Genomic DNA, 14915 nt, shown 5'->3' with positions numbered 1-14915 from the left:
GGTTCCGCTGAACGTATAAAACGGCCCTAAATGCTGGAACTTGGCTGCTGCCTCCTTAGAGCGCACAGCGGCTTACCAAGGAAACTGGGCGCTTTTCTTCACGCTGCTGCAAAACCACGGAGGGCAGTGGCAGAGAGACAGCTGGTCCTATCCGCTGAGCGGGGTGGGCTTCAGCGCGTGAAATGGGGTCCCACGGAGGCAGCTTTCACGGGGAGCGATCTGAAACGGCCTCCCCGCAGGGACGGATTTGGACGCGTTGGTTCTTGAAGAGTTACACTCCGGGCTTTTTTTGTAGCAGGAACTCCTTTGCATATTAGGCTGCACCCCCTTGCTGTAGCCAGTCCTCCAAGAGCTTAAAAAGGTACAGGTAGTCCCCTGTGCAAGAACCAGTCATTTTCGGCTCTGGGGTGACGTCTCATCACGACATTTTTCATGGCAGACTTTTTACGGGGTGGTTTGCCATTGCCTTCCCCAGTCGTCTACCCTTTCCCTTCAGCGAGCTGGGTCCTCATTTGACCGACCTCAAAAGGATGGAAGGCTGAGTCAACCTGGAGCCAGCTACCTGAACCCAGCTTCCGCCGGGATTGAACTCAGGTCGTGAGCAGGGTTCGGACTGCAGTACTGCAGCTTTACCACTCTGCGCCACGGGGCTCTTTCTTCCAAGAACTTACAGGAGGAAGGAAGAGGGGGTGAGGGAAGAGGGAGGGAGAGGTGGAAAGAAAGTAATTTCAACTTTAAATGCGTTCTCCGAACCAGCTGACAAAGTGATGGGGGCTTCAAGAGCCACACAAAATGTGTCAAAGAGCCACAGGTGGCTCCCAAGCCACAGTTTGGCCCAACCCTGCCTTAGAAGGAAAAAAAAAACAGCAAGGTTTGGAGGGGAGCGGCCCTCAGAGACCCAACACCAACGGCACAAGAAAGGTTCTCCTCTCGTAAATGCTCTCTGAGAGGCGCTTTTCTACCCTCCCTCACAAGAAGCTGCCTTATACTGAACCAGACTTTCGGTCCATCAAGGTCTGTATTGTCCACTCAGATTGGCAACGGCTCTCCGGGGTTTCGGGCTGAGGTCTTTCACATCTCCTATTGCCTGGAACTTTCAACTGGAGATAATACCGCGGATTGAACCGTGGACTTCCCACATGCCGAGCAGATGCTCTACCACTGGTACCTTACACCGAATCGCACCAGCAAAGTCAATATTGCCTACTCAAACTAGCAGCGGTTCTCCAGGGTCTCACGCAGAGGCCTTTCACAACACCTCCTGCCTGCTCTTTTTAACTGGAGACGCCGGGGATCGAACCAGGGACCTTCTGCGTGATAAGCAGATGCTCTCCCATGAAAAGCCACAGCCCCTCCTCTCCTTTTCATTCAAACTCCGAACCATGAGGCTATTTAGTACCATCGAAGATGTTACGCGATTTCTAGCTTTGCCAGGGCGAACGATTTAGTCAAAGGCTCCCTTCAAACGTGGTGAGTGCAGGCTACGTTCTCAAATGCTGTGGGAGAATGGATTAGGCTAGAGAGGCCTCCACACAGCAAGACCTGGGACTGGCTTTGGGGGAAAACATCACAGGGGACAGGGTCCACATTCTCTCCCTCTCCCTGAAGGAAGTCCGAGTCCCCACTCCCCACTGAGTCAAAGTGTTCTCCAGGCCTGGGCAACCCGGCGGCCATCTTGTAAGTCTGCCTCTCAGTCCTTAGCGACGTACCAGAGGCCTCCGAGTTGCTCTCTTCTTCCTGGCTCTCCTCAGAGCAGCCGGGAGAAGCCTTTTGAGGTGGGCTTCCCTGTGCAGGGAGGTGTTTTGGGCCCTGGTTCTCGACGAACGGCCCTTCTGGGTCCGGCGTGCTGAGCTGGGAGTCGTAACCTCTGGAGGCCGAGAAATCAGAATGGACGATGACTTCCGCTTCCATCTGGTTGAGGGTGCCAAGCGCTTGATCCTTCTTCCGTTCATTCTGCATTATTCCAGGGACAAAAGAAAAGAGAGTGACTTTCAGGGAAATATTTCCAGTGGCATCTACGTTAAAACAAAAAAACAAACAAACAAACCGGGAGGCCAGTCCTATTAAGCACTCTGGCTTACTATAACCTCTTCATCCTTGCTTATTTAAAACAATGGTATTTAATAGTCTTCAACTCTTCGACTAACTAGCTGCCTTATCACTCTTATCACAGTTTGGTGTAGTGGTTAAGTGTGCGGACTCTTATCTGGGAGAACCGGGTCTGATTCCCCACTCCTCCACTTGCAGCTGCTGGAATGGCCTTGGTTCAGCCAGAGCTCTCTTCTCTGGGAGAACCGGGCTTGATTCCACACTCCTCCACTTGCAGCTGCTGGAATGGCCTTGGGTCAGCCAGAGCTCTCTTATCTGGGAGAACCGGGTCTGATTCCCCACTCCTCCACTTGCGGCTGCTGGAATGGCCTTGGGTCAGCCAGAGCTCTGGCAGAGGTTGTCCTTGAAAGGGCAGCTTCTGGGAGAGCCCTCTTAGCCCCACCCACCTCACAGGGTGTCTGTTGTGGGGGGAGAAGATATAGGAGATTGTAAGGTGCTCTGATTCAGAGAGAAGAGCGGGGTATAAATCTGCAATCTTCTTCTCCTCCTCCTCAGCCATCAGGGGTTCAACTTTATACTGTGACACCATGGGTTTTACGCCTTTAGATATTATTTGCTTGGTTTTTATGGTATTTGTGGGTTTTTTGTATATTTGATGGTTTTGATAGGAGTTTTTAATGTAAATGTTGTAAAGTTCTAAGGAGGTGGAGAAAGAGATGGAGGAGGAGATGAAGGAGGAGGAAGAGGAGGAGATGATTGGATTGATACCCTGCCTTTCCCTTGGGAGTCGGAGAGCAGCTCACAATCTCCTTTCCCTTCCTCTCCCCACAACAGACTCCCTGTGAAGTAGGTGGGGCTGAGAGAGCTCTGACAGAACTGCTCTTGAGAGAACAGCTGAGAGAACTGTGACCGACCCAAGATCACCCAGCTGGCTGTAAGTGGAGGAGTGGGGAATCAAACCCAGTTCTCCCAGATTAGAGTCCACTTTTCTGGCTTTGCAGGGAGGGAGGAATAATAATAATAATAATAATAGCAGCAGTAGCAGCAGCAGCAACGAGGAAAGGCAGAACATAGTTATTAAAGAAATAATTTTAAATAAATTTAAATTTTTATTTAATAATTTTAAATTTTTATTTAATAATTTTAAATAAAGAAATAAATACAAATGGTAAACTGAAGAAAAATTCGGGCTCTTGGCTCTAATTTAACTTCAGTCCTTCTTTCCAGCTTCATCCAGACCCACAGGGTGGCGTGCCCAGGGGAGACAACAATACATTCTTCGGGGCTTTGAACCCAGGTCCCCCCATGACCACACCTCACAAGAAATAAGACTGTGACCTACACCAAGCTGGCATGCGTGGCTAAATCACCAAGAAGTGACATAAGAAACCAAGCCCTGTGAAGCAGGCTGCTCTTCCCGCACTTCTTTTAAAAGAAAACCCCTAAAACATGCTTAAAACATTAGCACTCTTTGGTCTTAAAGGTACTCTCTTTGTATCTCTCCCATGGGATCCTGGGAACTGGGCAAAGGAAGCTCTGGCTCTTTTCTTCCTTTCCCAGGGGACCAGGAGAGGGAGGAGCTTCAGCCAAAAAAGGAAGAGAGGCTTGGCTCAGTAGCTCTGCTGTGCAATTGAGAGACCCTGGCAAAGCAAGCTGTCCCTCTCTCCCTTCCTCCCCGGGGGAGGAGCCTCAGCCAATGGGAGAAAACAGAGGTTTCCCTCAGTAGCTCCTGTGCAATTGAGCAAGCCTTGCAAAGCAAGCTGTGATGCAGAAGGAAGCAAGAGAGAGAGGGAAGAAAGCAGATGGCAGCCAGTTGCTTGAGGGCCTGATTCACCACCCCCCAGGCCACAGGTTTGATCTAAACCCTTTGCCCTCTTGTGCACCAGGCAGGAAGGACTTGAGAGAGATCTCCCAGAGCCAAGTTATCTGGAATCCCACCAGCCCCTTCCTCCGGCAAAGTTTGACAACGTTCTTCTTTTTACGGCTCTCTAATTGTGCACCCTCCAGGCCTTCATGAAGCTGCCCAGAAACTCCCGCAGCTCAGCATTCCTCAGGTGGCCCCATTGATCTGGGGTGGGGGGAGGTAATGTCGCCAGCCTGTCAGGACCCCTTTCCCTCCTCCCCTCCATTTGAGGCACATCTGCTTTCCTCGGTTTCTCTGCTGCCGGGTCAAGGTTCCCCAGCCCCACCCGTCGCACAGAGAAGGCGTCCATCTTGCATTGGGGAAACTTCATTTTGGAAACAAAGAGTGTCAGCAGGCGCACCACATAGGGTTGCCAAGTCCAATTCAAGAAAAATCTGGGGACTTTGGGGGTGGAGCCAGGAGACTTTGGGGGTGGAGCGAGGAGACATTAGGGGCGGAGCCAGGAGCAAGGGTGTGACAAGCATAAATGAACTCCAAGGGAGTTCCGGCCATCACATTTAAAGGGCCGGCACACCTTTTCAGTTCCTTCCATCCATAGGAAATAATGAAGGATAGGGGCACCTTCTTTTGGGGCTCATAGAATTGGACCCCCTGCTCCAATCTTTTTGAAACTTGGGGGGTATTTTAGGGAGATGCACTAGATGCTATACTGAAAATTTGGTGCCTCTATCCCAAAAAACAGCACCCCCCCCCAGAGCCCCAGATACCCGCGGATCAATTCTCCATGATTTTCTATGGGAATAAATCTCCATAGGGAACAATAGAGTTCCCAGCGGGCATTTCCCTCTCCTCCCCCCACTTTCTGATTACCCAGAAGCGGGGGGAGGGTCCCCAAACCGGGGGATCCCCTGCCCCCACCTGGGGATTGGCAACCCTAGCACCAGAGCAGTGACAGGGAGGGCTGGGATTAGCAGCTGCACACGCGAACGCACAAAGCCCACTGTGGCAGCGACTGTTTGTTATTTTGCACACCAGTGGGTTACATGGGTTAGATGCTTCGATCCCGCACTTGGCCTCAGGGGACCTTGGGCTAGACACATTCTCTCAGCTGACTCTACCTCACAGGGTCGTTGTTAGAAGAACGAGGGTCCAGGATGATGACGATGATGATATTGGATTTATACCCCATCCTATACCCACAATCTCCTCTACCTTTCCCCCTACGCCCACAACACACACCCTGTGAGGGAGGTGCGGCTAAGAGGTAGGTGGGGTGTAGTGGTTTAGCATGTGGACTCTTATCTGGGAGAACTGAGTTTGATTCCCCGCTCTTCCACTTGCAGCTGCTGGAATGGCCTTGGGTCAGCCATAGCTCTCTTATCTGGGATAACCAGGTTGGATTCCCCACTCCTCCCCTTGCAGCTGCTGAAACGGCCTTGGGTCAGCCAGAGCTCTCTTAACTGGGAGAACCGGGTTGGATTCCCCACTCCTCCCCTTGCAGCTGCTGGAATGGCCTTGGGTCAGCCATAGCTCTCTTAACTAGGAAAACCAGGTTGGATTCCCCACTCCTCCCCTTGCAGCTGCTGGAATGGCCTTGGGTCAGCCATAGCTCTCTTAACTGGGAGAACCAGGTTTGATTCCCCACTCCTCCACTTGCAGCTGCTAGAATGGCATTGGGTCAGCCATAGCTCTCTTATCTGGGAGAACGGGGTTTGATTCTCCACTCCTTCCCTTGCAGCTGCTGGAATGGCCTTGGGTCATCCAGAGCTCTCTTAACTGGGAGAACCGGGTTTGATTCCCCATGGAGAGCCAGTTTGGTGTAGTGATTAAGTGTGCGGACTCTTATCTGGGAGAACCGGGTTTGATTCCCTACTTCTCCACTTGCACCTGCTAGCATGGCCTTGGGTCAGCCATAGCTCTGGCAGAGGTTGTCCTTGAAAGGACAGCTGCTGTGCGAGCCCTCTCCAGCCCCACCCACCTCACAGGGTGTCTGTTGTGGGGGAGGAAGGTAAAGGAGATTGTGAGCCGCTCTGAGACTCTTCGGAGTGGAGGGCGGGATATAAATCCAATATCTTCTTCTTCTTCTTCTGAAATGGCCTTGGGTCAGCCATAGCTCTCTTAACTGGGAGAACTGGGTTTGATTCCCCGCTCCTCCACTTGCGGCTGCTGGAATAGCCTTGGGTCAGCCATAGCTCTCTTATCTGGGAGAACCGGGTTTGATTCCCCACTCCTCCACTTGCAGGTGCTGGAATGGCCTTGGGTCAGCCATGGCTCTCTTATCTGGGAGAACTGGGTTTGATTCCCCACTCCTCCACTTGTGGCTGCTGGAATGGCCTTGGGTCAGCCATGGCTCTCACAGGAGTTCTCCTTGAAAGGGCAGCTGCTGTGAGAGCCCTCTCAGTCCCACCCACCTCACAGGGTGTCTGTTGTGGGGGGAGAAGACATAGGAGATTGTAAGCCACTCTGAGTCTCTGATTCAGAGAGAAGGGCGGGGTATAAATCTGCAGTCTTCTTCTTCTTCAGCAGATGCCCTTTCAAGGACAACCTCTGCCAGAGCTATGGCTGACCCAAGACCATTCCAGCAGCTGCAAGTGGAGGAGTGGGGAATCAAACCTGCTTCTCCCAGATAAGAGTCCACGAACTTAACCACTATACCAAACTGGCTCGCTTAAGTTCTGAGGATAAGGCAGGGGGGTAAAGGGGTATAGGCCACCCTCTCAGATGTTTCTGGAGAAAGTGTTACTTTCGAGCATAAAGAGAGAGTAACCCCTTCTTAAGCCGACTGCACCCGAGGAACAAATCTGCTTGTTGTGATCGGTCACAACAAGGATATGCTGGATCCCCAAACGTGGCAGAGGAGTAGGGTTGCCAGTTCTGATTGAGGAAATATCTGGGGACTTTGGGGGTGGAGCCAGGAGACTTTGGGGGTGGGGCCAGGAGGAAGGCTGTGACAAGCACCTTAAAGACAACCAAAATTTGTGGTGGGGGGAGCTTTCGGGAGTCCCTGCTCACTTTGTCAGAGTCGCTGTTATTTATTGATTTAGAATATTTCTAGGCAGCCTTAACTCATTGGGGCAGGCCTATGAAATTGACTTAAGAAAAGGTTTAAGAGATTCTATGAAATTGACTTAAGAAAAAGGAAATTGCCCTCTGTGGGCTTTTTAAAAAATATATATGCATCCTTAGGTGTTTGGCTCTTCTCCCGCTGATGTTTCATTTGCTATAAATATATTTTGATAAGGCCAGTTATATTGTTGTGTTAGAGTACTTTATTTGTGTTAGCTTTCAGAAGCACAATTGAGACTAATTTATACGTGGAAGCGTTGCTTTGTATCTCTGCCACCCATCTGGGGGTTTCAATATTCCAGTATTTAGTTCATGGGACTAAAAGAAGCCCTTCCAAAGACATCTGTTCTAGATATCAAGACGTTTCATCCGTCTTTCTTCAGTTTGGAGGCTTATTTCTCACTGGAACCCAATCTTTACAATACATTCATAGAAGACCAACAAGGTTTAGAACATGTCTGTTAGATTTCCAAGTTCTCCCTTGTCTGTTAGATTTCCAGAACCTGGAAAATCTCACAGACATGTTCTGAACCTTGTTGGTCTCCTGTGAATATATTGAAAAGATTGGGTTCCAGTGAGAAATAAACCTCCAAACTGAAGAAAGACAGATGGAATGTCTTGATATCTAGAACAGATGTCTTTGGAAGGGCTTTTTTCAGGTCTATGAACTAAATACTGGAATATTGTTACTCCTTTGTGATTGGAAAGACTGTTTCTAAACTGTCTTCTGTAAGTGTCTTTTTTGCTACATGCTACATACAAGGGGCCCCGTGGCGCAGAGTGGTAAAGTTGCAGTACTGTTGTCTGAATTCTCTGCTCACGGCGTGAGTTTGATTCTGGCGGAAGCTGGATTCAGGTAGCCGGCTCAAGGTTGACTCAGCCTTCCATTCTTCCAAGGTCGGTAAAACGAGTCCCCAGCTTGCTGGGGGGGGAAGTGTAAAAAACTGGGGAAGGCAATGGCAAACCACCCTGTAAAAAGTCTGCTGTGAAAACGTAGTGAAAGCAACGTCACCTCAGAGTTGGAAACAGCTGGCACTTGCACAGGGGACCTTTCCTTTCCTTGTCTATTTGACGGTCTATGTGCAAGCTTGGTCAGAACACCACTGACCTCTGCATTACACTGTCTTGTTTAAAATTTATGGTGTCCCTTGGTGGTTTTTTTAATTGACACAGCTGCACGCTAAGATCCTATCGTTTCGCTACCCACCTGGCCACTCTCCAAGGAGACAAGACGGGCATCACGGACCGCACTTAAGAGAACACAACTGTTTCTGGTAAAAGAGGCAGCAGGCGGATGGGACAGACACCAGAAAAAGAACGAAACTTTGCAGTCCCCGGCGTTAGACATACCCTCTGCAGTGAGCATTGCATCGTTCCCTTCCTGGTGTACAGAGGACACAGTCTGCGTCTGCGACACTCACCGTCTCGTACACCAATGCGTGTAACAAGAGGTCCCGCCCCCCGTTGGACGCCACCTTCAAGGCTCCGTTCATAGCAACAGACGCTTCTTTTGCAACCGTCTCTTCTCCGTAGCTGGTGACGCTGCTTGGCCAGCTCTCAAGAGGCTTCTCCCAAGGCGGCTGGGGAAGCAAGAGGAAAGCGTTATTTCCTGGGACGCAGCGCTCATACCCACCCGCAGGTGTCGTTTTGTAGAAAAATAGGTGGCTGAGCTCATTAGCATATCTCATTCGCATATCCCCCCACCAGTCAAAAGCAACCCGACGCAAGAAAGGAGAGCCCCGGGCAAGCGAGGCCTTCTTGGGCTGGCTAGAGATCCAGCTAGCCCAAGCAGGCCTCACTCACCTGAGGGTCTCCTGGACTGCCCCCCCCCCATTCAAAAGGCCAGCAAGCCACCTGCCGCCCAAAATCACATAAGAAGTGGGGCTGAGAGGGCTCTGACAGCAGCTACCCTTTCAAGGACAACTCCTGCGAGAACTATGGCTGACCCATTCCAGCAGCTGCAAGTGGAGGAGTGGGGAATCCAACCTGGTTCTTCCAGACAAGAGTCTGCATGCTAAACCACTACACCAGACTGGCCTCCCAGATGAAGGAAGGCAGAGAGAGACTGGGGTGGACCAGCCCCACCCCCCACCCCCACCTAGCTGTACGTAACTACCCTGATCCCCCACAAAAAAAACACATCCTCACATTCTTTCTAGTTAATGTTAAAACTCCAAGCTGATTGGAGCTATTGGAGGTCAAGCTGGAACTGAGGGGAACCGTAACCAGAACAGGGAGAAGTCAGACCCCTGAGGTTTCTAGATCTGGCCCCTTCACCATCACCATGTCTTATTCCCCCCTCCCTTCATTTTCTTCTTCTTTTATTCAAAAATACTTATATTAAGAAATTTCAGAAGAATACAGAGTCAAAAAAAAAAAGAGCCACCGCATAAACTATTACAGCAACGACATGCAGGATCAACTATAGTTGCAATAGAAGCAAGGGGAGGGACGGTGGCTCAGTGGCAGAGCATCTGCTTGGTATGTAGAAGGTCGCAGGTTCAATCCCCGGCATCTCCAACTAAAAAGGGTCCAGGCAAATAGGCGTGAAAAACCTCCGCTTGAGACCCTGGAGAGCCATGAATGGGGCTGTGGCTCAGGGGTAAAGCATCTGCTTGGGAAGCAGAAGGTCCCAGGTTCAATCCCCGGCATCTCCAACTAAAAAGGGACCAGGCAAGTAGGTATGGAAAACCTCAGCTTGAGACCCTGGAGAGCCATGAATGGGGCTGTGGCTCAGGGGTAAAGCATCTGCTTGGGAAGCAGAAGGTTCCAGGTTCAATCCCCGGCATCTCCAACTAAAAAGGGTCCAGGCAAATAGGTATGGAAAACCTCAGCTTGAGACCCTGGAGAGCCATGAATGGGGCTGTGGCTCAGGGGTAAAGCATCTGCTTGGGAAGCAGAAGGTCCCAGGTTCAATCCCCGGCATCTCCAACTAAAAAGGGACCAGGCAAATAGGTATGGAAAACCTCAGCTTGAGACCCTGGAGAGCCATGAATGGGGCTGTGGCTCAGGGGTAAAGCATCTGCTTGGGAAGCAGAAGGTCCCAGGTTCAATCCCCGGCATCTCCAACTAAAAAGGGTCCAGGCAAATAGGTATGGAAAACCTCAGCTTGAGACCCTGGAGAGCCATGAATGGGGCTGTGGCTCAGGGGTAAAGCATCTGCTTGGGAAGCAGAAGGTCCCAGGTTCAATCCCCGGCATCTCCAACTAAAAAGGGTCCAGGCAAATAGGTGTGAAAAACCTGAGCTTGAGACACTGGAGAGCCGCTGCCAGCCTGAGAAGACAATACTGACTTTGATGGACCGAGGGTCTGATTCAGTATAAGGCAGCTTCATATGTTCATAACATGGCTTTAAGAACCTGAGAGAACTCAATCATAATTGCATCATTTGAACTGAACTTACAGCAAACAACTTAGCGTCAGGGATACTATTTAAAATGGAGGATCTAGATGACGTATGAGACAGAAAAGCCTTTAAAATAATATAAAGAAAGAAAGAAGAAGAAAAAGATAAGGATCATGTACAGCCGAGGCTGCGGGGACTGCGTTGGCTGCCAATAGCATTCCGGATTCACTACAAAGTGCTGGTTATTACCTTTAAAGCCCTATATGGCCGAGGTCCTGTCTACCTTAGGGACCGTCTCTCCCCGTATATTCCCCAGAGGGCACTGAGATCTGGATCACAAAATCTATTAGAAATCCTCAGGCCGAGGGAGGCGAGATTGAAGGCTACCCGAGAACGAGCCTTCTCTGTTGCGGCCCCCCACTGGTGGAACCAACGCCCTGTTGATGCCAGAGCCTTGCGGGACCTTGCCCAATTCCGCGAGGCTTGTCAAACAACACTTTTTCGAACGGCCTTCAACTAAAGTACAAAGCTGTTTAACATCATGGTATGGAACTTAGCACCAAAACTGTTTACAAATTGTTCAATATTTAAAAGGCCAATTGTTAATTTTAATTGATCTTACTGTAATTGGTTTTAGTATCTTATGGTTTTATTGCGGATATTTAACGTCAGCCGCCGCGGGGAGGGCGGGATATAAATGTGAAAAATAAATAAATACATACATACATAATTACAAAGACATAACTAAATCAACCACTCCTGTGCCCCGGAGAAGAGAAGAAAGAACAGGAGTCAAGAAGAGAATTCAGAAGCACACTAGAGACATTTGGGAAGGTTTATATGGAGGGATTTCTTGGGATGTTACATAACTCACAAAAGGAAACCACTTGGCAGAAAAGTTAGAGGAATTAAGATGGTTGAAGATGGGAGTTGATTTCGTCCATTATGAAGTCCTCCCACACTTTGGAAAGCCAAGTGGTGAAAGTCGGAGCAGTGGAAGCCTTCCAGAAAGAGGCTATGGAGGCCTTGCCAGCTGCTGGCAGGCAGATAATCAGTTCACTTTGAATTACAGGAACAGCAAGAGAGTCCCAAAGGTTTTGGGTTAAAGGTATGCGATAGGATGCGATGAGGCTTCATTTTCTTCTTGGATTAGCAACAGGAATGGAGCTGAGCTGGGCCCTTCCTATGCCTCGTTGGAACAAGAGGAGGCCGGGAATCAGTTTTGCACGCTGCAGCCCCGGCCCAGAGATGAGAGCTCGGAGCCAGCCCCTTCCCTGACCCCGGCCCGAGTTGCGCTGACCTCTTTCCTGCCTTGACCCGCCTGGCTCTAAACGGGGAAACCAGATGTTGTATTTTTTTCTCCCCCTGCCGAGCCGTGACCTTCTGCAACTGCCTCTGGCGGGCGGCAGACAGAAAGGGGCAGAAAGGAATGAAGAGTTCCTTCAGCGGGGGCCCTCTCGCTCGGGAGAGAGGCAGCCCTGACCAACCTTAGGGGTCAAGGCGCCAGAGGCCACACCGGAGACAGTGCCTTGGCAGAGCATGTCACGGTTAGATGCGTGCTGCTCCCTCCCCCGTAGGGGCGGCAGTGGCTTCTGCGATGGGAAAGACGGGCAGGAGCACAGGCCGACTCTGTGCTGCAACCAACATTGGCTCTGCTGCACGCTGGGGTGAGGGGAGTCACACAGCATGCCCCGCTTGTGAGCCCCTGCCGTAATCCTTGCGCATGCAGGGATGAAAGGAAAGATGTCGGGGAAGAACCAAACCTCCACCTTGCCTACAAGTTTGCCATGAAGAAAAAAAAATCTCCATAATTGGATTCAGTTTTGATGATTTAGTTTCCCTCCCTGAGAGAAGAAGATGATGATGTTGGATTTATATCCTGCCCTCCACTCCGAATCTCAGAGCAGCTCACAATCTCCTTCGTCTTCCTCCCCCACAACAGACACCCTGTGAGGTGGGTGGGGCTGAGAGGGCTCTCACAGCAGCTGCCCTTTTAAGGACAACTCTGCGAGAGCTATGGCCATTCCAGCAGGTGCAAGTGGAGGAGTGGGGAATAAAACCCGGTTCTCCCAGATAAGAGTCCGTGCACTTAACCACTATACCAAACTGGCTCTCTATTAGAGCTATGGCTGACCCAAGGCCATTCCAGCAGGTGCAAGTGGAGGAGTGGGGAATAAAACCCGGTTCTCCCAGATAAGAGTCCGCGCACTTAACCACTATACCAAACTGGCTCTCTATTAGAGCTCTGGCTGACCCAAGGCCATTCCAGCAGGTGCAAGTGGAGGAGTGGGGAATAAAACCCGGTTCTCCCAGATAAGAGTCCGCGCACTTAACCACTATACCAAACTGGCTCTCTATTAGAGCTTTGGCTGACCCAAGGCCATTCCAGCAGGTGCAAGTGGAGGAGTGGGGAATAAAACCCAGTTCTCCCAGATAAGACTCCGTGCACTTAACCACTATACCAAACTGGCTCTCTATTAGAGCTCTGGCTGACCCAAGGCTATTCCAGCAGGTGCAAGTGGAGGAGTGGGGAATAAAACCCGGTTCTCCCAGGTAAGAGTCCGCGCACTTAACCACTATACCAAACTGGCTCTCTATTAGAGCTCTGGCTGACCCAAGGCCATTCCAGCAGGTGCAAGTGGAGGAGTGGGGAATAAAACCCGGTTCTCCCAGATAAGACTCCGTGCACTTAACCACTATACCAAACTGGCTCTCAGAGGACTGCATTTGCTCTGATTAAACAACAACTTGTAGATATTGAAATGCAAGAACTCAGAAGCTTTGCCTCTGGCAGATGTCCCCCTTTGCGGTGGGGGATCTCCTCTAGTGGAACCTTGGCAACATTTCTTGCTTGACTTCCCCTAACCTTCACAGAGCCTTCATGTCCGCTCGCTTTAATGTCCTCCCTTCTGCTGTGCTGTGTGGGAGGTTTAAGAAAATGCCATATTCCAATAGGTTTTGTGGTCGTGGTTCAAGGGATATAGAAAGTACCGAACATGTTCTCCTGCACTGTACATTTTACTGTGATGTTCGTGCCATGTACTTAGTTCTTCGAAATCATGAGGGACAATCTGATGGTGATAAGACTCTCTTTATATTGTCCTCTCATCATCCTGAGATTATTGAGACTGTGGCTAAATATCTGTGCTGTGCTTCTAAGAGGAGAGGAATGTTTCCAATGTTGGGGTAATATATGTTTCCTCCCTTGCCGATTGTGCACATCTATGCTGTTATGCCAATAAAGGCTGTTATTGTTTGAAATTAGATTATTTGGGCGTTGTGATATGCTTTCCACTTTGTGACTTACTGTACGTATCGAATGCTGCAATTTGTGACTTACGCACCCAATATTGTAACTTCAAATGGCATTATCAAGAATATACTATTACTATTCTTCACCCAAAGGGTGATTAACATGTGGAATTCACTGCCACAGGAGGTGGTGGCGGCTACAAGCATAGCCAGCTTCAAGAGGGGGTTAGATAAAAATATGGAGCAGAGGTACATCAGTGGCTATTAGCCACAGTGTGTATATATATATATGTGTTTGTGTGTGTGTGTGTGTGTGTATACATAAATTTTTGGCCACTGTGTAATACAGAGTGTTGGACTGGATGGGCCATTGGCCTGATCCAACGTGTCTTCTCTTATGTTCTTATGTGACACAGAGTGTTGGACTGGATGGGCCACTGGCCTGATCCAACAAGGCTTCTCTTATGTTCTTCTGTCTGGGGCAGGGATGCTCTGTATTCTGGGTGCTTGGGAGGGGCAACAGTGGGAGGGCTTCTGGTGTCCTGGCCCCACTGGTGGACCTTCTGATGGCACTTGGCTTTTTTGGCCACTGTGTGATGCAGAGTGTTGGACTGGATGGGCCATTGGCCTGATCCAACGTGGCTTCTCTTATGTTCTTAATAGTAATAGAAATTTGCAAGGGTCATTTCGTAGAAAAAGAGATGCTAGAGCTCATTGGGACAACTCATTTGCATATTTCATTTGCATAAGCCACCCAGCCCTGACATCACCGGAAGGTGTAGTAAATTATATCAGCTCAGCATCTACCTTCAAATGCTTCTTGAATTATAGCTGCCATAATAAAACCTTACTCCCATCATACCTTTTCAAATTACTTTATCCTATGTAGCTACAGTGGCATGAAGATTTCGATCTGTCTGCTTTATCGGTTTTGGTTATTTTCCCAATTTTTTTGTGGGGGAAAATATTAGGAAGTTTGTCAAATCTTAGAGTTCAGCATAATTCTCTCAGGGGGTTTGAACAATGGAGCCCATAACCAAGTATTTTGGGAGGGGGCGGGGAGGTAAGAAAGAAAGTGCACAATAAAATGTAGAGGTTCCGGAGCTCTGCTCCTGCTTAAAATGAGGCCTGGAAATTTGTATTCATTAATTGTTTACAGTTCATTCTAGTAGAATCCCACCTGGAGGTTGGCAACCCAGCTAGAACCCATTTCGTTGGCTACAGGTCCTCACTGGAGAGAGCTGTAAAACAAAAGTATTTACTGCTTCTCAGCATGAAAGTACTGGAATCTAACACCGATGGCAAATCAAAAGGACAGTGCTGCCGTGCACTTCACAA

At 49.6% G+C, this 14915-nt stretch overlaps 1 protein-coding gene across 1 annotated transcript in view; it reads right to left on the bottom strand.

Moving 5' to 3' along the window:
* Positions 1-1347: 1347 nt before the first annotated feature.
* The window catches only part of IGDCC4 (immunoglobulin superfamily DCC subclass member 4), an 82911-nt gene continuing 69343 nt past the window's right edge, over positions 1348-14915 (bottom strand). The window contains 2 exon segments of the mRNA XM_060260364.1: positions 1348-1953; positions 8395-8559. Coding sequence (XP_060116347.1) covers positions 1462-1953; positions 8395-8559 — 657 coding nt within the window. The 3' untranslated portion in view covers positions 1348-1461.

This window comes from Heteronotia binoei, chromosome 19 (genome assembly GCF_032191835.1).
Source record: "Heteronotia binoei isolate CCM8104 ecotype False Entrance Well chromosome 19, APGP_CSIRO_Hbin_v1, whole genome shotgun sequence".
Lineage (NCBI taxonomy): Eukaryota > Metazoa > Chordata > Lepidosauria > Squamata > Gekkonidae > Heteronotia > Heteronotia binoei.
The sequence above is the reverse complement of the archived record's forward strand: the minus strand, read 5'-3'. Positions and strand labels throughout refer to the sequence as shown.